Below are 23,853 nucleotides of genomic sequence, written 5' to 3'. Positions count from 1 at the left end.
TTCTAGGTTTCATCCCATTTCCTAATTACTTCAATGTGTCTGAATATACACTGCCAATGCAGTGAACACAATTCTACAGCCACCTTAGACAAAGCTGTTTTCAAGTTTAACTTCTATCTTCTGCTATTTTTTAGTATCATTGAACACATGACAATGCTCAGCTGTTCTTTATTTAAGTTGGGAAACCTTGAGGAGAACTGACTCAAGGGGAATGGTTATAAGCTCAAGGCTTAGATTGGATGTCAGGGTCACAGAGAGAATGGTGAGGTGCTGAAACAGGCTGCCCAGAGAGGTTGTGGATGCTCTGTCCCTGGACGTGTGCAAGACTGGGTTTGATGTGCCCTGGGCAGCCTGATCTAGTACCAGTTCTGGAGGTTGGTGGCTCTACCTTTGGGGGGTCCCTTCCATCCTAAAGCATTGTATGATACACGAGTAATCAAATTATATCAACTTCTTTTAACTCATGTTTTTTAAAACTTCTGCAATTATATTGATTCTTTCTGGTCTACTTGCTTTACCAAGATTGTTATTGATATGCAGTGCCCCAAACTGATCATTGCCTACGCTGTTCATGATTACTGTTGCTGAATAAAGCAGTAGGATTACTTTCCTTGTCTCGTGTGGTAATGTTGTTGAAGGTCTCATAATTATTTTGGCCTTCTTTTTAATGTCATCACTTTTTTGTTGATTTTTGTATTTGATTTCAAGTCTGTTCTTAGTCCTAGGCCACTTTCTGTAGTTCTGCAGAGCAATTTATCCAGATCTTAAATATTTTTCTCCAATAACCTTTGCCTTCTGAAGTGAAGAATTAATATGCTCAATTACATCCAGAACATGCTCATTCAAAATTATGTAAGGTGTTTTGAATTCTCATCAGTTTCTTCAGAGTACTTGTAGCCTTCTGAACCTGGTGCCATACAGATTTCTTCTCTCATCCTTGTGCACTCTGTTCCATTGTTGAATTTCAATAGCACTGGACCCTGCTCAGCTGTACTGGTGCTTCTTACATGCATCTGTTTCTTCCTTGTTTGATGGATGGCTGCTCTGAATAGTTATTTTATGATTCAATCATTTCTCTGGATAATGAGTAGAAAAAATAACTTCTGCTAAGCTGCTTTGTGGCAACAGTGATACTTACATCAATATGAGAAAAAGTGTTTTTAAGGTTTTATGCTTCAAATAGCTACAAACATTTATTTTGGGTTGTTGAGTTCACTTTTAATATGTTGAGTTTGTCAGGAGCTGTAGTTGTGGAGGACTGCATGATTTTCTAGGTGGAAAGATAGAAAAACACTGTGTATTGTATTAATATAGAATTCTGAAATAGCACTATTCTATATTCTAAGAATACCACTTGAAACAAAGGTAGTACAGTCATGTCATCCAGTTTTCTGATGAATGTGTTTAAGTGGGTCAAGTTGTAAGACACTACTTTAGATATGTCTGAAGAATTTGTGTTGAGCCATAGTTTACTCGGGCTTTCTTAAATATGAATGTATTGTATGATGACAAACCTCAGAGAAAAAAAGCACAATATTAGATGATTTTGCTACAGTTGTTCTTTGTCCTTGAGCTGGAACTGAGTACAAGTTTTGACTTGCTTTTCCCTTATTTATATTACTTCAAATAATTTTTCATAGCTAGTGGTTTGATGAGGCTGCAAATCTGATATTTAGATACCTCCTAAGTGACTGCATGTTGCACAGTGCTAGTCTGACACAAATGTGTTTGTTCGGTTAGGCTAAATAAATAAGTAGATTGTGTTATCTGATGAAATAATACACTGTGGTATGAAATTACTGTTAGTAGAATTCTAAATAGTTGGTTGGGTGTTTTTTTTTTGGTGGAGTTATTCATCTGTTTTATAAGCAGCATATATTCAATAGGCCTAGAATTTAGAAGTTGGCTTAAATGGTCTGATTATTCTTTGGCTAAAGCAAGCATTAACTCACTCTGTGGTGAATCATCATTCTTCTCATTCAGTGCTGTGTGACCTGGTGCTGTGGAGTTCCCAAGTTAATTGTCAAGGGAACAGTGCTTCAGGTGAAACTGAAGTCCGTGGTTTCGGTCTGTCCTGCCTCTGTATTTGTAGCCTTTGGTACAGACTTTAAATATGAAGAGTTCAGTATCACATATTACTATTTGTATTTGCATTTATGCTCATTCTCACATCTAGGGGTAAAATGGAGTTATGGCTTCAGCTCTGTCAGTTGCTTCAGTCTTCTTTGAGAACAGCAAAAGTTGCTGTATGAAAAAGGCCTGCCTCCCCCAAAGCATCATCGGTAGCAAGTAAATGTCAGGGCAGTTTGTCTTCAGTACCTGTTTGGTTTTTACGGCTGTTTTTTGTGAGTATTGTATTACTCTGGTTTTGTATTCAAACTGAAGTAAGCTACTGCTGGAACTGAGGAAGTAAAATACAGCATGTTGCGGTGAATAGTGATTGTATCAGACCTCATGTTTGCTTACAGTGGCCTGTCAGTAACACACAAGCTCACAGATTTTCAGCTGTGGTTATTTCACTAGCAGTAATGTAACTTCTGAACAAACAGGAAGTTACGAGAAGGTGAGGCTTGGTTGCTTAGAAGTAGTATCCTTTTTCCTGTGTCTTCTCAGGCTGTGTTAATGCAGTGTTATGAAATAAGTTCATCTGGATAATCTGCTTCTTGTTACTGGAGGACAGAACTATAAAAAGATGTGGAAGCACTCTGGAGTCAGATTTATGACTAGGAAGTTTAACCTGCAGTGGAAAATTTCTGACGTTTATTTAGGAGTCTATGAAATAGCAATGACCTGGAATTTACACAATTTTTTTTCCTTCTTCATAAATAGTAACATAACTGTTCTAGAAATGTCTGAGAATCTCCAAGTTTTCAAATCTAGTTTGCATTTGGAGCTTCATCTAGGGTTAACTGATGATTTTAACAAGTAACTGCCTTTCCTATGAATGAAACCCATTAGAGTAACTTCAGAAACAGTGACTGTGAGAAGACTGGCTTGTGATGTGCTCTTTTAAGTCTGACAAGTTGTGCTGTGATTTAGATGTAGTGTCCTGTGCAGATGTACCAATCCCTTCAAACTATTGCAAGTGGGAATGTTTTGAGTGTAAGCAGAAATTAGAGTGCATGTGCCTCCTCTTTCAAGGCTGTCTCAGGTCCTCCACTGCGGATGGTGTAAATATCCCGGAGTTGTAGGATTCTGCTTTGATTGTTTGCAGTTCTGTTCTTTTGATACTAATGCTTTTTCTCTTAGATTGAAGGAAAAATTAACTATAGCATGTTACCTCAATTTTGATACAATGATGCTTGGTAGAACAGGCAGTGTCAGACATGGCTATTTTAGACTCAGCTTTCAAGAAAATATGGAGGGAGAAAAAGCCACTTGATTTCTCTGGCTATAAGACTAATATAATAATTGAGTTTGAAAGGACTTGCAAAGATAAGTCCAACTGCCTGACCACTTCAGGACTAATCAAAAGTTACTGCATGCTATTGAGAACACTACTCAAATGCTTCTTGAATACTGACAGGCCTAGGGCAACCCATCAACCCCTCTCTAGGAAGCTTGTTCCAGTTAATAGCATTTCCCAGTTTGGTGTTGTCAGTGAACTTGCTAAGGACACATTCAACTGCTGTATCCAGACTATTGATTAAAAACATTGAACAAGATTGGCCCTGGAATTGAGCTGTGGGGAACACTACTAGTGACCTGCTAGCAGCCAGACATAGCCCTGTTCACAACAACCCTTTGAGCTCTGCCTGATTCCCCAGCATAGCTTGTACCTGTTCATTTCCAACTTGGGCAGTTTGTCGGGAAGGATGCTGTGAGGGATGATATCAAAGGCCTTCCTAAAATCCAGAAGGATCATATTGTCTGCCTTCCCTTCACCCACCAAGTAACCTTGCTGTAGTAGGATATCAAATCTCTAAGGATTCATCTTTCCTCAGCTCATGTTTACTATGTCTGGTAATAGCTTAGTTATTTAAATGTCTTTCAGTAGCACCCAGAGTAATTTCCGTAACTTCTCAAGCACAGAGGTTAAGCTAACAAGTTTGTGGTTTCCTGGGTCTTCTCTTCTGCCCCTCTTGTAAAGATTGGTGTAACGCTGGCTAACTTCCAGTCGTCAGGGTTCTCTCCAGGCTCTAACACCTCAGTACTCTGGACTGAATTCTGCCAGGTCCCATGAACTTTTAGCTAATACAGATTGGATGTGACTTGATTCACTATGTCTCTCTGCTTGGACTGTCCTCCTCACCCATGCTTTTCTGTGTGCTTTCTGAAGAGTGTCTTTTTAAATGACACCTCACTCAGTCTGGAAGAACAGAGACTCACTGAAGCTTCTCACTTGGAACCTGTTCAAACTCCTGTTTCTGGCAGTTACTTCCCCGTCTGGCATGCAGTTACACTCATAGTTATTTTCCCACTTGGTATCCTTAAATAGTTGAGGGACACAAACAACACAGTGTGGTTCTCATGGTCATGTGCTGAATTCAAAGCTGCAATGTTCTTTTGCTCTAAGTTGCACCTTTCAATTTAGTTGAATCACTAGGATAGAAAAAGGTTTCTAGTAAGGCTGAGAATTGTGCTTATTAGAAATTCCTGCTAATGCTTTTCCTGTATCAATTCTGCGTCAAAGATAAATATTTCTAGTAAGGTGAAGTAATTTCAATTTGGTGTGTCTGTGGTATAAATTCAAGACAAAACTTACTATGGAGCAAGGAGGAAACAGTTCCTAAAACTTACCACATCTGCAGTGAGCTAGTGGAGAGATTGCCAGTCCTGGTTGTGAGTATGGGTTGGTGGAATTGCATGGTACAGAGTTAGAAGTAGGACTGAGGTGCTTGGGCAGCCTGGTGTTGCACCATTGTTGTGAGATCCCAGGAATGCTATTCTCCTTTCTCCAGTTGGCATTTTATTGCTCTTTACTCCGTGCTTTTAAAGGTACAGAATAACAAGAAGCATTAGAATACTTGCCATTTTGGAAGACATTTGTTTTTTCTGGTTTTGGTTGTTTTTGTTTGTGGTGTTTGTTTTGAAACAGTTCTGAAGGGCTCTTGAAAGTGTTTGGGAATTTAAGGAAAGAAAACAGGTTGCAGAGTTGGGCCGATCCAACAAGTCAGCCAGCTGCTTATTGGCTTAGTGCTTAAAAGGCTGCTAGTGAAGTATGGATTGACGTTATATTCCTGTCTGAGGAAGGGGGATGATGGTGGTGGCATCCTATCAGTCTGACAGGTGTGAGAAAACTGAGCAGCGGAGAACAAGCTCTGCAGTCTGTCCTTGAGGTGTCCTAGCTGTGCTCATCTCTGGTGGGGAAGTGGTGCTGCTTGCAGACCTGCCACCAGTCTCTGGGGAGGGGAAGGAGCAAGCGGAGGAGCTCTCGCTGTCTCTGTGTCCCCTGGGCCCTTGGGCTGCATTGTCCTCAGACTGGCAGGGAGGGCAGGGGGACATGAGAGCACTGCATGCTGTGGTCACAGACAGTTCTGTGTGTTGCCTTTAAAAGGCCCTGGTTGCACTTTAGTCTTGACGCTCAACAGTGTCTTTGCTGAGTCTCCAAAGCTTTGTGTGGGTGTCCTTGAGCACTGTACCATCTCTTGGGACTGCAGCTTCCTGAAGTCCCGTGGTGACTGCTGGCTCCACAGCCCATTCTGTGATTGATTCAGAAAGCTTTGATGCCGTGACCCAGAAATTGAAACTCAGCAGTATTGGGTAGCATTCTGATGAGGATACCTCAGTCTGAACACAGTTTTGCAAATTCAGATCCACTTTAATGCAAGCCAGGTTTGCATTTCAGGTAATAGCTTCCAGTTCTTAATGTATTGCAACCCAATAATTTTTCTAAGCTCATTGTGTGCCATCTGAAGTCTTACTTAAAAGCATTGCTATGTTGCATACCTGCTTTGAAATGTGTGGGACTATAGATAGATAGCTGTCATTTCCAGACATGGAAATATTACTATAGTTCATTGTTGTCAGTGGCTATTGTGTGCAGTCAGGATGTCCTGGGGAAAGAGCGTGCTTGGTTTAAAGTTGATGTTAAGTACATCAGCATTCCAGCGGTTATAAGCAAGAAGAAAGCTGTTTGTATTCAATTGGACTGCAGATCAGAATAATTTTTTTTGTGGGGGAGGGGAGATGTGGTAGTTCTGAAATTTTATTCAGTTTTATTTGCTTTGTGATGGATCCTGAAAAGAAATGATTTCTCTGGTAGACAACATGTAAAGCTTAACAAAACTCTTCCTGGAACAGGAAGACAGAGTGAAACAGGCACCATTTCTTTAGGGAGAGATTATCTGTATTAATGTCTCAGTAGCAAAGTGAGAGAATTACTCTTGTCTGAAAATTTGCAGCTAATGGATATACAAATGTTGCAATGGTAAGTGCTTTGAACATGCAGTTGTTTTTTATTGATTCCTTTTAATTTTGAAGTGATTTGCATGTAATAGTGGCACTCAAATGATTTTTCCAGTCATTAGTTGCTGTTAATCAATAGATCTCATAATAACTGTTGTTGCTTACTGATGTGGAATGCAAAGTTGAGGTTTATAAGCAGTGTTATTTCTGGAAAGTCAAGACTTTCAACTAAGCTTTTTTTTTTTTAAACCACTGGTATTTAGAAAGTTGTTCAAAAATTGTTCTCTACGGAGCTTTGTTTAGTCCTATTTCAGACAAATTTACTGGAGACTTCTGTGTAATCACAACATGTAGCAGTGTGGAGGTGGGAGAAGCACTACTGTAGCAGTGAACTCTGGCTACGAAGACTGTTAACGTTTTTGTAATGTGTTTTGTATTGCTGTGGGCTTGTTACAACACATTTTTCCAGGTCTGCAAGTAATTGAGCAAAAGATGAATACGTATTTTCTGTAACAGCTTTGTACTGAAATGGTTGTTATAAAGATGTTTTGGCGTGGTGTATAAGAAGAAATGGATTGAATTCTGTTAATTCACTGGTTAAAAACTTTTCCTTTCACAAAGGAAGTCTAATGGGGGAGCAGATTGCTTTACATTCTTTGTTAGTGTTTTGGCTTCTGGCAGGAAGCTTGAATGCTCTTTAAGATTAAAGTCTATTAATTTGTTGAGAAAATGTGTATAGAGTGGCTAATGTTTAAAAGCGAATTAAATTTTGCTACTTTTAGAAGTCATTGCAGTCTATTATTTGCATGGTGGTCCTTGAAATGTAGGAAGGATAAATTAATAGTCACAGCTCTTGGAAAAAGCGATGAGTAAAATCACAATTAAAAGTGACAAAAAGGAATCGGTAGTTGTATATGCCAATGTTGTATTTCTTAAAAATATGATAATAACTAGTGTAACTTAGGAATACAGACAATGAAAAATACTGTTATTTAAATAGAAAGCTTTTAAAATTAACTCCTAATGTAGAATTTTCTCCCAGAGTAAAACAGAATTCCATATAGAGGACTCTGCTTTTGCTCAAAGGGGCATGCTTGACTTCCATACAAAACATTTCTCTGACCAACAATTTAGAAACTGAGTTGGAAGCTAGATTAAAGAAAAAAAACAGGTTTTTGTTTTCTTTCTCCCTTCTTCCCCTTGTCCGGTAGTTGTGTTAACAAAGTCTGAATGACTCGCTCTTCTCATCTCCATGTTATTCCAGTTGGTTATAGAAGCCTGTTACAACAGGGTTAATGTTAACTTGTCTAAGTACTGTTCTTGGTCACCAGTTCGAGCCATTTAGTTTGTACAAAATTTTTCCCTTTCCTATTTTGAAACAGTGATAGCTCTGCCTTCTTTCTTCCTCACTTTTAACAGTCCGAAGGGGTTTTGCCATGAAGTAGCCATTGAAGTGCTTTGTAAAGGACATTACCTTTTGGTAGCTTTTTGTTTATCAATATTCAAGTCAGAAATGCTGTGTTCTGGACGTGCACAGGATTGCATACAGAATGGGCGGGGACTACTGGGGGCAACTACTGCTCCTGTTCTGAAATTTTTACCTAGAAAAATAGAGAAGCAACAGTTCAAATATTTTGCCTGTTTTTGTGAGCTATTCTGTGGTGTTGCTGCTGTTGCTGTGATTTGATGCTTGATGGTAAATGTTTTTCCTTTCCCCCAACAATGCCATAGTATTCTCACAAAAAAACTGCTGCTTAAGTGGGAAGATGCCAAACGTGACAAAGTAATCTGCTTTTATTGTAGAAATCGTGCTTGTGAAACAAACACATCTGGATGGTGTTTCTTTCTTTTAGTGTTTAAGGTTTTTTTCTTAACAATTTAAAAAATACACTGAAAACACAATATTGCATGTTCTATTACTTTGTGTATGAGTTTGCAGTGAACTCCCTTGACTCCACCTCTCACCCTTTGATTTTGATTTTTTTTTTTCCTAAGCGGTGAACTTCAAAGAAGTTAATGAAGAAAACAAAAGAGAACTCTTCAGTGAAGTATTTGTTTCCATTGAAACATTGGCGTTCACATTTGGAAACGTGTAAGTTAGAATTCAGGAGTTCTAAGAGCTCAGTGGAGCCAGATCAAATTAAGACTAAACAACAAACCTTTTTATTTTCTTTTAGACAAATATTGTCTTATACACTTATCTGTATCTATAGTACTTCTGCTCTGCTATGGTGTTAGTATTTCTTCTTAACAAGGAAAGCAATGATGTATTAGAAAATTGCCAAGAATTGAAAACTACTCCCAGAAATCTTTTGGCAAAACTTCCAAAGAATATTAGAGACTACCCCAAGATTTTGTTCTCAGTGATCTGAAATTATTTAGGTTAAATAATGAAGTAACAGTTCTTTGTCTTTCTGGTAGTATTTCAGACTTCCTTATGGGAGATGTAGACAATGGCTCGTCGCTGGGACTTCCTGTATCTCGGAGAAGTCGGGTAGGCTAACCATGTTCTAATGGTGTGAAATCATATCTTTTAAAGGAGACCTTCATATTCACTGAAACTCCGTCCCAGGCATACATTTTGAGTTTTCTGAGCATTAAGATAAAATCAATAGGGGGGAAAAGAGATCTTCAGGGTTTCAGATATTCAAATGTATTCTAGGTGCTGATGATGATTCAACTGGATTAGCATTCAAATATCAGGATTAACACTCTGCTTGCAACTCTAGAGATTTTTAAGAAATAAATACTTTACAAGAATATACTTGATTAAATAAATAGTTTTCATGTGGGAGCAGTTGAATTCTATGTATCTGATCTAGAAGCTAAACTGGGGTTTGCTGGCCTCTTTTTGTCAATTAAATTTAATTATTCCTTTCAAAATAACATACTGTTCTTCCAGAGCCCAGCCTGTACCATATCTGTTTGAATAATTCGCTAAGAAAGCTAAAAATAAGTTGAAAATAAGCTCCCTATGAGGAGCTATAGCCACCATGAGGGCTCCCCTTAGCCACTGCTCTGGGCTGTGCACACCCAGGGACCTCAGCCATTCCTCTAGACCCTTCCCCATCTTTGTAGTACTCCTTTGGATGTTCTGTAATAGTTCCATGTATATTGTGGCAGCTAAAGCTGCATGCAAAAATACAATAAAAGCTACTGGTCACTTGAATATTAGCCCAAATGTGTTAAAACATTTTTTCATCACAACTTTTCAAGATATTTGGTTTAAAGGTATATTGTGATATTCTGTTGTTCGTGATGTCTCAGTTAACAGCTGTGGGAACTTAGACAAAAACCTATATCAGATGAGAGGAAATTACAGGAATTTGCTTGATTTGCAACAGGAAAAAAAAAGAAAAAGGAGGAGGGGCAAGGGGCAAATGATGTCATCGTATTTGTTAACCTGTTAGTTCTAGTAATAGCTTTTCTGCTTTTCTTCTCTAATTTGATCCTTTTATTTCTTGTACACCAGTCTTTTGAGAATCTCTCTGTGGAGTCTGGGGGTTCACTGCATGAAAGGGATGATATTCAAGGTGGGTCATTCCTTTAATATTTAATGAAAACAGATAAAGAATTGTTTACCTTGGTCACTTTTGTAGCACCTTTGCTTCCAGTAAAACTGTAGCATAAAAAAAAATCCCTATTGCATTCACAGGGATACTTCTGTGAATAACCACTTGGGGTTGCTTTTTTGTGAGAATTAAAAAGCACTTCTGTATGTCATTGTACAGTTGATGTTTTCTTTGGTCACTTTCTTTAAGAAAGTTATGCTGACCACATGACTAGTAAAGATAAAATACTATGACCCTTTAATTTGTTCTAAAACCTCTGTCAGCCCTGTTTAGAGTCAACTAGCATTAAAGAACAACTCGGGATGAGAGCTGCTTAAGTATTCACAGTTGGCTAATACTGGCTTTGCACTCAGTGTGTGGTCATGTCTAAAATTCAATCCTTTGTGCTTGATGCTTTATTTTCAGGACATCTTCGAGCAGAGGAGGTTGACAGCATGCTCCTAAGGAATGACAGTGGAATTGAATCAGCTCTGTCGTATGCTAAAGCGTGGTCAAAATATACCAAGGATGTAGTCGCATGGGTAGAAAAAAAGCTTAGCTTGGGTGAGTGGCTCTTTTTGGCATGTAATCAGCTTTGTCATGATGGAATTGAACCTGTTGTCAGGCTCCTGTGCTGCAGACTGTCAATAATGTGATTTCAAAATTAGTAGCTATTCCACTGAAATGGACAGAACTATCATCCATTTCCTGTAATTAAAAGCTTTGTAACAAAGTGAAGGTGGTCCTAGGCTACCTCTTAGAGGAAGAATGTAAAAAGCATTTAGCATGTGGTACAATTGTTACAGTAAACATTAACTATGTAATTACTATTTTTTTTAACAGAAGTAGAGTGTGCTAAAAACTTAGCAAAAATGGCTGAAACTGCTAAAGCTGTTGTTGGACCCCAGGTGAGTAGGACTTAGGCTCTTTTTAAGCCTTCATTGTGTATTGGAGGTGTTCCCCTAGAGGAGAGTTTGGAACACTGAGGAGTAGATTTTTATTTAATATTGAGTTGATTTATATGGCAGTTCACTATAAAACATCTCTTGTATCTTTTCAGCCTTTATGAAAAGTTGCATAAATAATTTTTTCCCTCTAATGTCTTACATGCATCGTAGTTTAGACTTGTAGACTTTGAGTTTTTCTGGTAAAATGAAATGTAACTGAGAAATCAGTCAGTTTCAGCATTCCTACCTAAATGACCTCTACGTACACCTTAATAGTTTTACTAGATGCGATAGAAAGTTTAGTTCAATTATACTGATGTTTATTATGTCAGCACACTTCTGCTTTACCTAGAATACTAATGCTTTTTTTCTCTGTAATCTTAGGATTATATGCCATTCCAATCAATATTCCTTAATGCTTTTCAAAATGATATTGAGAACAATCAGCTTTGGCAACAAACAGCTGCTGCTCTCCAGTCTAACAAATTTGTGCAGGTAAGGCTACAGAAAATGGCAAAGATATTGTTTAGATTTTAAGAAATTTTGTAGCAGCACAGATTATTTGAAGAACAAACTTTCAGCCTCCAAGTATTTTACAACTCTATTAATGTTTCCTATTTAGCCTCTTCTGGGAAGAAAAAATGAGTTGGATAGACAAAGAAAAGAAATCAAGGATCTTTGGCAGCGAGAACAGAAAAAAATGGTTGGTATTTTTCATATCTAACAGTGTTAAATCTCTAATTCTTCAGAAGGCCAGCACTTTCAAACTAGGCTGTCTCATGTTACACACTTCAATTCACATGTAGAATTTGTAGGGTGTATTGGTGTAGAATGTAACCATCAATTTCATGGCATATTCCAATTTGTAAGAGATAATTTTTTCTATACTTTCAACTACGAAGTACAGATCTGTGCATAACATCTTATGCACAGATTATTTAATACATTAAATAACAAAAGAAAAGTTTAAGTCATTATTTTTGCTTTTTTTTGTGGCAATCTTGCAGCAAGAGCTGGAAGCTTCTCTAAGAAAAGCGAAGTTGTTATATACACAGCGTCAAGATGAGTACGAAAAGGCCAAATCCTGCACTGCTCGTGCTGAGGAGGAACATCTTAGCTCAAGTGGAAGCTTTGCAAAAGATGTCAGCAAGCAAGTGGAAAAAAAACGAAGGCTAGAAGAGGAGGCTCTTCAAAAAGTATGAATTTTTGTTACTTACTGGTTTTGCTCATACTTTCCCACTGAGATCATTTGAGCAAGTGTTCTGTTCATAATTCTTTCCTTTAATTGTGTTATGTTCTTTCGAGCTTTTATCCTAAATGGAATCTCCCATTACAGGCTATGCTTTGTACGTGCTTATAGTTTCTATTGCTTCTAGTAGCAACTAAGTCCATCAACCCTTTTTACTTGTGTTTTGTCTAGGCTGAAGAGGCTAATGAATACTATAAAGCAAGCATGGCAGAAGTTGAAGAAAAAAGAACTGACTTGGAAAGCTTTAAAAGTGATGTATTAACGCAGCTTCGGGAACTTATTTACCAGTGTGATCTTACTCTGAAAGCTGTAAGTATGCTTTTTAAAATACTACTGGCAATAAGGTGACTTGGACTAACTTTTAAGTAGAGGTATGTAAAGATTCTTGAGGGTGAAAGAAACCTGCCATACCACTAACATCTACTTCTGATGCCATGGACCAACATAATGAGGTAGGAGGCATTACTTTCAGAGCAGCCCTTTCAGAGTAACATTCCCTCTAGAAGGGTGAAAATTGCCTTTTTTGTAGCAGCAAACCATGCTGACTATCTTATTTAGCCCAAAGTAGGGAACCACTGGGCTTCTCTGCTACTTTGTGTGTTTTTTAAGCCAGAGAGGCAAGGAGGAATACTGCCATGTAAGAAGCGTCTGTAGGAGGCATCCAGGAATCCTGCACAAAGTCCACCTCTACAAGTTTTACTATTTGCTAGGATTTTCTAGTAGCATTCTTTAAATTGTTCTATGTCTTGATTCTAATTTGAGAAATACCTAGTGAATGATATACAAACACTGAAATTTTTCTTGCCCTACCAGGTAACAGTTAACCTGTTCCAGCTGCAGCACGCTCAGGTTGTATCTCTTCCTGTTAACTGTCAGTCGCTCTGTGAGAGTGCCAAACTTTATGACCCTGGTCAGCAGTATTCAGAGTTTGTGAAAAGTTTGCCAAAGGAAGGTGTTCGTATTGAACCAGGTTCTTTTGAAACCCAGAGCTCCCAGATTGATGGGTGAGTCCCAAACTAATGACAATGTTTGTTTGCTTTAGAATTAAATGTGAGGCATAAAACAGAACTCCTGGAAGAATAAAACTAGTCCTGGTGTTTTACCATACTTTAATGTTTTCTTTCTTTACATATTTTTGGTAATTCGGTATAGTAATATATGTCAACATTGAAATTTGACTTAAGATGCAAAGCAACAGTCTGCTTTGGAAATTAAGACTTGCAAAATCATTAACAATTGCTGTGTAAGATTTCACTTCTTATTGCTTTATTGTAGATACCAGTTAACGTAGAAAAAAAGCCCCATAAATTTTGAACTCTATTGTTTACTGGTGTGGCAGTAGTATTTGATATTCAGCTTTAGAAAAATGTGAGGTTGTTCCCTTCTTTTGCTGCCCTTGCTGCTACTGTAGTAATGTTTAGGTTTTGAAAATTTCAGGAAGGAAGTTGTGTTGAATTTGTCTCATGCAAAAAAAAATTTGAAGTATTTTTCCAAACTGTGTGAAATGGTAACGTTTTCTGTTAATCTGCTGAAGATATAGCTAGTGTGGAAACAAAAACACGACAAAAAGATCTTGTGTCAGTATTCGAAAAGCTTTGTAAATCCTGAACTTGTTGTAAAATAGCCATCCTGGCACTGAAGTATGAGAGTATCCTTTCCAATCTGTATGTTTCATAGTTCTCCGGGAAAGTGTTGCATTGTCTTTTAAAAGAGAACTAAATGCAAAGACCTAATACTTGAGCCGGACTTGTACCAACAAAAGACAGGAAATGATATGTTAAAGCAGAGATTTTTTTTGTCCTTGTCTCTCAACTTTCTACCTTTTTCAGACTGTATTCACAGATTTAACTACACGGCTCCTCAAGAAAGCTTGAATTATGAGATCTCAAACCTTTTAATACTCTTCTAGCTGTTTACTGCTTACGAGTCACATGAGATTTTTCCCCTCTTCCCCCCTCCCTTTGTTTTCTTTGACATGGCCTTGTGGTTCTTTGTGAACTTGAAGTGTGATTATTTTTATTTTTTTAGGTCTGCACTAATTTAAGTGACATTAGCTTGGGCAAATGCACATTTGAATGATCTTCAGTCTGTTTGCTTCAGCTGGATAGGGGAGCATGCATTAAGCCACAATACTGGCTAATAGTTTTTTGTCCTTTTTGTCCACAAAGTACTTTACATTGATTAAACTTAACTATTTCATGTCCTCATCTTGAGAGCAGACTTCTACAATGGATTTAGGCCTCTAGCAGGTTCAATGTATTTGCTGGGTTTTTGTTTTGTTTTTTTAATGTTTGGTTGGTGTTTTTTTTTTTCTTCCTTGTTGCTGTTTCTGCTATTGATTTTAAGGAGAAAAAAAAAAGATCCTGCAGCAGCACCTGGCAAAATTTTAATGTCAATATGTTTATATGTGAATAGTGGGTAATGGCTGGGCATTTTCCATCTTTCAGAGGAAAGTGTGAGAACAGGATGGAATAGCTACAAAATCATTCTGGTCTTTCAGCAGATTTGCTGTATTTTCAAAATCTGAAAAACAAGCCATTAAATCTTGTGGAGATGTGGAAAAGTTGATTTACACGAAATAAAAAAGTTTATACTTAATTAAAAATAAATTGCCATACTGCTTTTTAATTTTGGCTTTAGTAATGACAGGGCAAATACAGATATTCATGAACAGCTACTAAATGAAACATTTTTAGTTGATGGAAAAATACATTTTTTCATGTAATTCTGTATTATTCACTCTGCAAATTACTTTCTTCTTTCTGAAGGGTTTTTAATAAACAGCCAGCCAGTATCCATACATCACATGGCAACTTATCTCAGTATTCAGGAGACTTTCCAACCCAGATGTTAGATGATGTGGGAAGTCCAATCTATCATCGTTCCCAAAGGATTGGTGAGAAGAGATCTTCCAGCAGCACAGATATCCAAGGTAGTTCTGTTTTTGCTAGAGTTTAGCCTCTGAATAAAAAATACTGGGAAAAACAGGTGCTTGATGACTTACTATCAGGAACAGCACTAAAGGAGAAAAATATTTGTGTTAGAATTTGAAGCCCAAAAGCAGTTGTGTTCTCAAGTAACAGAAAAAATGGAAAACTGTCTGTATGCATAGCTTAGGTTCTCTAACCAGAAGGGTGAGATGTAACTCAAACGGCAGGTTCTGATAAGCTCAATAACTATCAGCAATTTAATCATATATATTTTTGTAAATAGTATGTTGATTTCAGCTGTTCTGCAGAAGCATTAGTATCATGTTCTTTGAAATTCATTTTTTTCATACGAAGCTTTCACAGATATATATGCTCTTCAAGTAACTTTAGCAATATTTTCCTATTTTGAATATAGTCAGAGCTACTTTTTATACAAAAAGATTGTCACTTTGTTCTTCACATTTGTAATTTGTGCATTTTATTTCTAAAAGTGATCCGAGGGCCACCGCCATTCAGATCTTGGTCAGTTGGAAACCAGAGTGGAGGAATGTGCAGTGATTCTGAAAGTGCAGGGGGAAGCAGTGAGTCACGATCTATGGATTCTCCATCTGCTAGCCCAGGTACAGCTACAGTTACTGCTGTATGAGTTTTTAAATCTTTACCTTGAACTGTTTACAAATTAATGAAGATGTTGTTAATTTAACAAATTTTTTAAAGAGCCTATAATGCCAATGAGCAGATGAGTGGAAGTGATATTTTGTGAGCTTCCTGAATTTTTCTGTCATCTTCTAGGGGATTTTAAAAGACGACTTCCACGAACGCCTTCTACTGGTACTATGTCATCTGCAGATGATCTTGATGAAAGAGAACCACCATCTCCTTCAGACTGTGGTAGTTTCCATACCTGAATTCCCCAGAAGATGGCTTTTGTTGTGTAGTGTGACTCTTATTTATAATGTGCTTGAGAAAAATACTCTAAGTGTATTGTGATTATGAGCACATTTGTTTAATCAATGCTTGAGATTTAAGAAGCTTTCTAGGCAGTTAACTATATGCTTTAATTTAAATTTTATCTGTAAAAAATAAAAATAAACACCATATCCCTATAATAGACATTACAGTGACTGAAACAAAAAATTTCTCCAGGTTTAAATGATCTGACATCTGAAACTACAAATTCTCCAGGACCTTTTAGAAACATTAGTATGTCTAAAGCAGCACAAACACACAAGCTACGTAAGCTGAGAGCTCCGTCTAAATGCAGAGAATGTGACAGCTTAGTGGTATTTCATGGAGCTGAATGTGAGGAGGTAAGTTGAAAAGTATTTCAAATTGCTGCTTTGAATTTATGTGAAGTTGAGAATTTTATAAATTTCTTTCTTTGTAAAAAGTACAGATTTTGTGGGTCATATAATTCTCATGATCAAAGACATCACCAACTAATAAATCTTCTTGTTTGCTTATGGGGTTTACAAGTCTGTTTTTCCTCATGTGGGGGGTGGCAGGCACCAATGATATTTCTCATGGTGTTAGATTATGTCAAACTATGTACTTTTTCCCCCCTGTAGTGTTCACTTGCATGCCATAAAAAATGTTTAGAGACATTAGCTATTCAGTGTGGACACAAAAAACTTCATGGAAGGCTTCACTTGTTCGGAGTGGAATTTGCTCAAGCTGCAAAAAGTGTTCCTGATGGCATTCCTTTCATCATCAAGAAGTGTACATCAGAAATTGAAAGCAGAGCACTGAATGTCAAGGTATGGTCAAGTTGGTTTCTAAAAACTTCCTGTATAGAAATAATGAGGGGGTGGGGGAAAAATATCACCTTTCAAGATGATAATTCTGTACTGTTAATCTCATCTGTGTAATACACTTGCACTTGCTTATCAAATTAAAATTGAGCTGTGCTAGTCTTCTAATTTCAGGGTATCTATCGTGTGAATGGAGCCAAATCAAGAGTTGAAAAGCTTTGTCAAGCTTTTGAAAACGGAAAGGATTTGGTTGAGCTCTCAGAACTTTATGCACATGATATTAGCAATGTTCTCAAGTTGTATCTTCGCCAGGTATGTGCCTAAGAGGTCAAATGGAAAATCACAGTAATGTAGCATATTTCTCCAGTTCAAGCAAGAAGAAAACTCCTTTTAGCAATCCTGCAACTGAAGACTGTATGAATGCCTGTATATCTGCAGTAGGCTTTCTTAATTTCCATATAAAAGGATGTGATGGGGCAGAGAAAACTATAAGATTATTGACAGCTGGTATTACAATCTAGATTCCACATGGTCATGATGAGTCATAAATGCCAGTACCATATACGGAATTAGCTTTTATTTGTCCATTCATGGTGAAGCCAAAGCTTTTAAAACTTTTGATTGCTGTATTTGCCTGCTCCATATGTACAACAAAACATCCTGATACTCTTGCTTCAACACACAGACAGAACCTAATATATTACGGTTAATATATGCTCGTGAATATCTGATGAAACATATTGGCCTTGATGATGCCCTCATCATGAAGGGACTATACATCCTTTTCTTTTGAAAAGGAAACTTAAAGCTTTAGGGTTTTCCATCAGTGTGTACCTGGTGTCTAGGCTGTTGCCCTGTGAAATTACTGCGTCACTCAAAAAACTTGCTGACCCTGAAAGGAACATTCTTTAAGTGTGTGGTTCTGACATTCTATCTCTGACATTGGTTGTTAGAAATGAGCCCTCTTGGGAGCATTCCAATCCCATGATTGCCATTAAATTATGTACTTTTGTAAAACTACAGAGATTAATTAACCATTTCATCAAATAAGATGGTGTATTATATACAACTTATTAGTGTTGTTTGAGGTGCTGTGCTGTATTTTGAATGTGGCTTACTTAACTCTAGAAGTAAATAATGTTTTCTTGTCTTTTTACTTCCTTTGTATGTCATTTTTTAAGGTAGATTTGCTCATTTTAAATGTGGGAACAATGCTAGAAACCTGCAAGGTGTTTTAGAAGCCTGATTTAAAACCTATTTGACACTCATTATTAATGCTAATTATTTTGAGCTTAACTGTTGTTTTTCCTACCTTTTTGCTTTTATCTAAGCTAGTACAAGACAAATAATCAGCCTAGATTTGAGTTTGTTTTACTTTGTAATTCTTTTTAGTTTATTAATATTCACTTTGTAATATATTGCTGTTATACTGAGACAATACTTGAATCGTTTTTAAAAACAACTGTTAAATAACCTAAAATCCAGTTAGAAATCTGGAATATGCACCAAACTGGATATCTCATGCAATATACTCTCAAAGAAAAGATGAATAATTACTGTCTTATCATGAATTGTTCTGTAACTGCAATTCTTTCCTCACAGCAAATCGCCTTCTTGAAATCTGTGCCTGTGTTGACAAATGCTCAGTGTTGAAGCTCTTGTAGCAAAGTACTATCAAAAGATGCATGGAAGCAAGTATAAGATGGAGCTTTTCTTCACCCAGATTTTTATTTTTATTTTTTGTGGTTTGAGCTAAAAAACAAAAGACTAAGCATCATCTAAAAAATATACACTTGACTAGACAAGATTGAGGAAAAGCAGGAAGGAAACAAAACTAAAAATTCAGGCTTGAGTAGTTTCTGATATGTTCGTCTTTCTTCAGCTTCCAGAGCCCTTGATTTTATTTCGACTTTACAATGAATTCATTGGACTTGCGAAAGAAAGCCAGAGTGTCAATGAGGAACTGGATGCTAAACAAGCTAGCCCCAAGTCAAAGAAAAGACAATCAATTTGTATTGAACTGAATAGGATCATCATTAAAATTAAGGATCTTCTGAAACAATTGCCTGTCCCAAATTATAACACTCTTCAGTACCTTATTGGCCACCTTCACAGGTGAGAAAAGACTTCAAATGGCAGTTGATGTTGAAAGTTGAATCGTATACAACATAGTGTGTATTAGGAAACTCTTGTACCTTCTGGCTTACAGTAGAAGTTGCCTTGTTTGTATTTGCCACTGTTTATTCCTAGAAATAGTTGAGTGGTTTTGAGCATGCTGCAGTTGTGTTCTTTGGTCATATACTGCATCCTTATGCCAAAAGAGAGAACGTAATGAAATCAGACAATTTCTGACATTCTTACAGGACCGATGGAAAAAGACTGATCTGCATTTCCATGTGTAAACCACTGTCATTAGGTGCTCCAGAAACAGCATGAGTAACACTATAGTTTGTCTCTGGATACTTTGTCTGTTGTGTTTAAAACTTTTGAGTCATCATGTTACTAAATTCTAGCTTTTATTTCCCAATGTCTCTTCCCTTTCCTTCCACTGCCCTCCTCCCAATTCCTCAAAATTCCAGATAGCCATTAAGGATGCTAAATAAAGTGTTAAAACACCACACCCTGTGTGGGAAGGGGCTTAGACAAAGTTGTTAAGTGCTATCTCCAGTAGTGATTCTGCTTGCTACACAACCAAACCCACCTGAAGATTTTATCATCCTTTAGCCTCTTTGGATATGAATGAAAATTAATATCTAAAATATTCTTGAAGTATTGAAATCCTCTAACTCTTGAGTTTTTCTCATCTTTCCTTATGCAGGGTTACGGAACAGTCTGATGAAAATAAAATGTCAGCTAGCAACCTTGGCATAATATTTGGTCCAACTCTGATCAGACCACGCCAAACAGATGCTACGGTTTCTTTATCATCACTTGTGGATTATCCATATCAGGCCCGTGTAGTGGAGCTGCTCATAACATACTATGAGAAGATATTTGATGTTTCATTGCAACCATTTCTGAGCACATCACAATCTGAAGAAAATGCTGTTACAGTCAGAGTTGCCCTATCATCAGAAGAAGAGAGGGAGCCACAGCAGCAGAGGAAGTCATTTCTTGCTGTAAAGGAAGTGAGTAACTTCTCATGCACTTTTCTGAGGAGGAATGTCTTTTCTCTTATTCTCATTTACTTTTGTTCTGACTTCTGTTAACAGGGTGTTCTAATAGCTGCAAGTGAAAACAGAACTTCAGAAACAACTGCATTGTTTTTGGAATCAAACAGTAGCAAGAATACAAAAGAACAAGGAGGAGATACATCTGTAACTGGTTAGTGGGCTTTTATATATTGAGTTGGTAAATAAGTAGCAGCCCTAGTTTAATCAGATTTTAGTGTTTGCTGCTCTTCAATTTAGACAAGTCAATTTTGTCTAAAAATTGCTAGTCACTGCTTGATGCAGTGTTTGCCTTCATAAAAGGTGCAGGATTGCATCTTTCTTAAGGCTTTTGGTAAAAAATAAAATAATTTAAAGAATCAATTTGAAGTATTTAAGAGAACACAGCAGTGAGTTGTGATTTTTCTTTACACAAAATAAAAAAACACACACAGTGACTGTGAGTTTCTGCAATCTGCTATGTTTCCATGAACCAAAATTGAGTAATTAATGTGTTTGACTGTTGTTTCCCCCAGAACATGTGTCACTGCAACTTGGTGGAACTAAATCAGAAGGCTCTGGAAAGAGTAATTCTCTACTAGAATCTTCAACTACAGACATTTTGGACGTTCATATTTCTGCTCAAAAAGAACAAGGTACAGTGCAAAATCTTAAAAAAATAGGAAAATAAATAGGAATAGTAAAGCACCAGCAAAAGAAAAAATAGTATAAATTAGTGTGGTGTCTCTGATTTCTTCCTCCTTGGTAACATCTCTACATTATCTGTTTTACTGTTACTGAAATGCTAATATTTAGCTATTGTAAGATATTCTTAGTAATAAGTACAGGATATACCTAAAAGCTGTTATCTCTTTTACTGTGCCAGCTGTGAAGGGGTCATTAGTGAAGCTTGCATTCTGTTTGTAAAAAGTCTGCAGACTTGAGTAACATCTATTTATGTGTTTCTAGGCAATGATGTGAATCCATCTTTGGAGAAAGACAGTCATTCATTTGTTTCTCCAGGTGAAGAGAGCTGTAAAGTTAACTTAATTCCTGCCAAACCTAATCGTCAGATTAACAAAGTTCCATTGCGAGTTCCAAGGACAAAACCAACTATTCGCCCTGTGAGCTTACCTGTGGACAGAATACTTCCTCCCTGTGTTTTGAATGAGAGAAATTCACGAAACGCAGGAGCTGCAAGTCCAGAAAAGCTTGGCAGAAGCCCTACTATTGAAGAAGTTTCGGAGGTTAAGGCACTCCCTGCTGTCAATACATTCTGCAGACTTTCTTGTTGTGACACTCAGATGCTGCAAAAAAACTGGGACAAGCAATATAAACAGTATGATATCACAGCAAGGACAGCAATGATTGTGACAAATGTGCCCCAGGAGTACAAAGCACTTGAGAGTGGAACTGCAGGTGCCTTATCTTCATCATGTAGTAACAATTCAGCTAATGCCATTCTTATTAGTAAGCCATATTCTCTTCCTGTCAGGTCAGGAAGGACAGCAACAGATGGGAATGGTCCTGATGCCCATCCTCTTGCTGCCTTCAGGGCACCAAGAACACTGCAGCCACCCCCAGGGACATTTTATAAACCACCTTCTAAGAAATCCACACAAAGTGAAAAGAGTTCAGTAGAACAAGCTAAAGCTTGTGCACCAACCAATGCTAGCTCTGTGCTTCAGCAGAATACTGTGAAACTGGCTAGGAGCTCTGCACTTCATTCAGACAATCCTGGACAAAGCACAAGTGAACAAAAAACTGGCTCAGAGGATACTCACTCCACAGATCTGAAGCCTACTTACCAGAGACTAAGGCCAAAAAGGATCCAAGAGCTAGAACACAGGGAAGCTCACTTTGTATAGGGCACAAATTCCTCTTGGACTGAATGCAATGTGTTGATCTTGCCAGTGGAAGCTTCATTTTAACGCTTCATCCTTTGTTTTCCCTTGAGAATCCTACTTTTGTGCCATAGGGGAGTTATTTTTTACATATGCAGTCTTTTAAAAAGGGGGGGAGGGAGTGTGGAATTGTGATGGTAATGAGTCAAGATTTTTCATGCAATTCAGTGGATTTTCATAAAGATTTATTGCATTCCCAATCTAGATACAGCTAATGGATTCATTGAATAAGATATATAGAGCTTCATTTCATTGTATGAAATGAGGTACTTAACTATAGAGAAATAACTACCACATATAGCAATGAAATCACCTATTTTTCATAAGATGTTATTAATAAAAATTGGAGGACAGGTCACTGTCTAAGCATAAACCAAAGCTTGTGCTTTGCTCTATGAAAGCTTTTGTTCCGTTTTTTAATCTGTGCAATTAAAGCTTTGCTCCTGAACAGACTTACACACTGGCCAGCACGGCCCATAATTATGTATCATATGTGTATATTTAGGCAGACGTGGTTATCTGTTGCCAGTTTTCTATGTTGTCACTTTAACTTTTTTTTTTGTACAGCAAGGATGCACTTATGGAGCTTTACCATTCAGAAGCAGCGATTGAGCCACATCTGGTTCCTTGTGTAGCTTAGTGAGTGGGACAACTGTGCACAGTCTGTTTCACATGGGTGCCCTTGTGGAGAGACTGAGCTGCAGCGGGACGAAGCGGCAGCGGTTTGCTTGCTATGGATCGGTTCTACCGTTAATTTGGTGTAACTGAAATGAAAAGCATGGCTTCCAAGTTTCAGTGAAAAACCTGAGAATAACCAAAAATCTACAGCAGTAGGTGCATCTGACGGTTTCCACTTTGTATTAAATGGTTTTTATGTGTACACTGTTATATTTGCTTTGAAATATATTAACTTGTTAACATCTCAGTGACTCTATGGTTTCTGTACTGGGTACCTTCTAATTTATTATAATGCAGACAGTTGGCCTTTGCGATGCTAAATAACTTTGTCACTGGAGGAGGGCCACGCTTTCCTTAACCACATTACCATGATCCCGACTCTTTCTAAAACGCCGTTTTAGCGCTGTCCTTCCTAAAGCTGAGAACCGGAGGGGCTCTCAGAGCAGGCAGGGGCTGTCCGCGGGCAGCTGGCAGCGGGGCCCCCCTTCAGAGCTCCGTCCGCCTCTCGGGGGCGGCGCGGTGTGGCGCTTCCCGCCCGCCCGACGCGTGCTTTCCTTTCGGCTGGAGACGTTTCTCGTGGCCCCGGTTCGGTTCTGACACGGTTCGGAACGGCCCGGGCACGCCTCGTTGCCGCGAGCCGCCCGCCTGCCCTCATGGCGGCTGTGGGTCGGCGAGGCGCGGCCTGCCCTCATGGCGCGCCTTGCTGCGCGGCGCTGGCTCTGTAATGAGATTTTCTGAAGTTGTGCTGCGCTGCCTCATCCCTCTTACAGCTTTGGCAGAGCACAATCTCCGTAATGTCCTGACCTAATTAGTCGTGACAGCTGTTTGTTTAGCAGGGCCCCTGAAGCTGCTGGAGCTGCCCTTCAGAGGGCATCTTTCCGAAGGCAAAGTTTGTTGGGATCCGAGGAGGGGACACAGCACATCGTGCCTGTGCTGCTGAGTGACGAATTTTATTCTGCAACTATTAAAGTTGTGGATCGCACTGTTGTGCACCAAGCTTGGGATTAAGGCAAGCTGCTTAGGCTGAGCGGGGTTACTCGGCTCCTGCAGCACAGCTTTCCTCGTGGCCAGGCTGGCTGTGCCTTCAAAACCTTCCTCTTCCCGGTAGCGCAGCAGTGCTCACATGAGGTAAGCTTTTGAGGTGAAGTTTCCAGGTTTTGTTGCTTGTGTTTAAGACTTCCCTGTTGTGCTTGTAGATAAACAAATTATTTGGCTTTTGTAGTGGAGGCCTGATTGGGTCATCTGAAAGCTAACACAAAACGTTCTGCGACTGCGACTACTGTGTGTTTGCTAATATTTGTATTTTAGTTTAGATCATGTTTCTCTTGGTTAAGCGACTCCTCTGT

General features: G+C 38.2%; 1 protein-coding gene across 4 annotated transcripts in view; it reads left to right on the top strand.

Moving 5' to 3' along the window:
• ARHGAP29 (Rho GTPase activating protein 29) overlaps positions 1–22,531 on the top strand; it is a 46,337-nt gene extending 23,806 nt beyond the window's left edge. Inside the window, exons 1-22 of one of the 4 annotated variants that reach the window (XM_065741920.1) lie at positions 5,857–6,370; positions 8,344–8,440; positions 8,770–8,842; positions 9,821–9,881; positions 10,326–10,463; positions 10,743–10,807; positions 11,231–11,341; positions 11,469–11,549; positions 11,854–12,042; positions 12,267–12,404; positions 12,909–13,099; positions 14,864–15,027; positions 15,517–15,645; positions 15,818–15,916; positions 16,172–16,335; positions 16,594–16,782; positions 16,951–17,088; positions 18,659–18,891; positions 19,595–19,904; positions 19,989–20,100; positions 20,462–20,581; positions 20,895–22,531. In XM_065741920.1, the coding sequence (XP_065597992.1) occupies positions 8,786–8,842; positions 9,821–9,881; positions 10,326–10,463; positions 10,743–10,807; positions 11,231–11,341; positions 11,469–11,549; positions 11,854–12,042; positions 12,267–12,404; positions 12,909–13,099; positions 14,864–15,027; positions 15,517–15,645; positions 15,818–15,916; positions 16,172–16,335; positions 16,594–16,782; positions 16,951–17,088; positions 18,659–18,891; positions 19,595–19,904; positions 19,989–20,100; positions 20,462–20,581; positions 20,895–21,793 (3,588 nt within the window). In that variant the 5' untranslated portion in view covers positions 5,857–6,370; positions 8,344–8,440; positions 8,770–8,785 and the 3' untranslated portion in view covers positions 21,794–22,531. Of the gene's footprint in view, positions 1–5,856; positions 6,371–8,343; positions 8,441–8,769; positions 8,843–9,820; positions 9,882–10,325; positions 10,464–10,742; positions 10,808–11,230; positions 11,342–11,468; positions 11,550–11,853; positions 12,043–12,266; positions 12,405–12,908; positions 13,100–14,863; positions 15,028–15,516; positions 15,646–15,817; positions 15,917–16,171; positions 16,336–16,593; positions 16,783–16,950; positions 17,089–18,658; positions 18,892–19,594; positions 19,905–19,988; positions 20,101–20,461; positions 20,582–20,894 lie in introns of those variants that run through there. The other 3 variants (XM_065741901.1, XM_065741912.1, XM_065741890.1) reach the window with 3 other exon arrangements.
• Positions 22,532–23,853: the final 1,322 nt, after the last annotated feature.

Source organism: Cyrtonyx montezumae, unplaced genomic scaffold (genome assembly GCF_038088225.1).
Source record: "Cyrtonyx montezumae isolate F1298 unplaced genomic scaffold, pur_monq_1.0 scaffold_1, whole genome shotgun sequence".
Taxonomy (NCBI): domain Eukaryota; kingdom Metazoa; phylum Chordata; class Aves; order Galliformes; family Odontophoridae; genus Cyrtonyx; species Cyrtonyx montezumae.
This window is presented reverse-complemented; position numbering and strand designations above follow the sequence as displayed.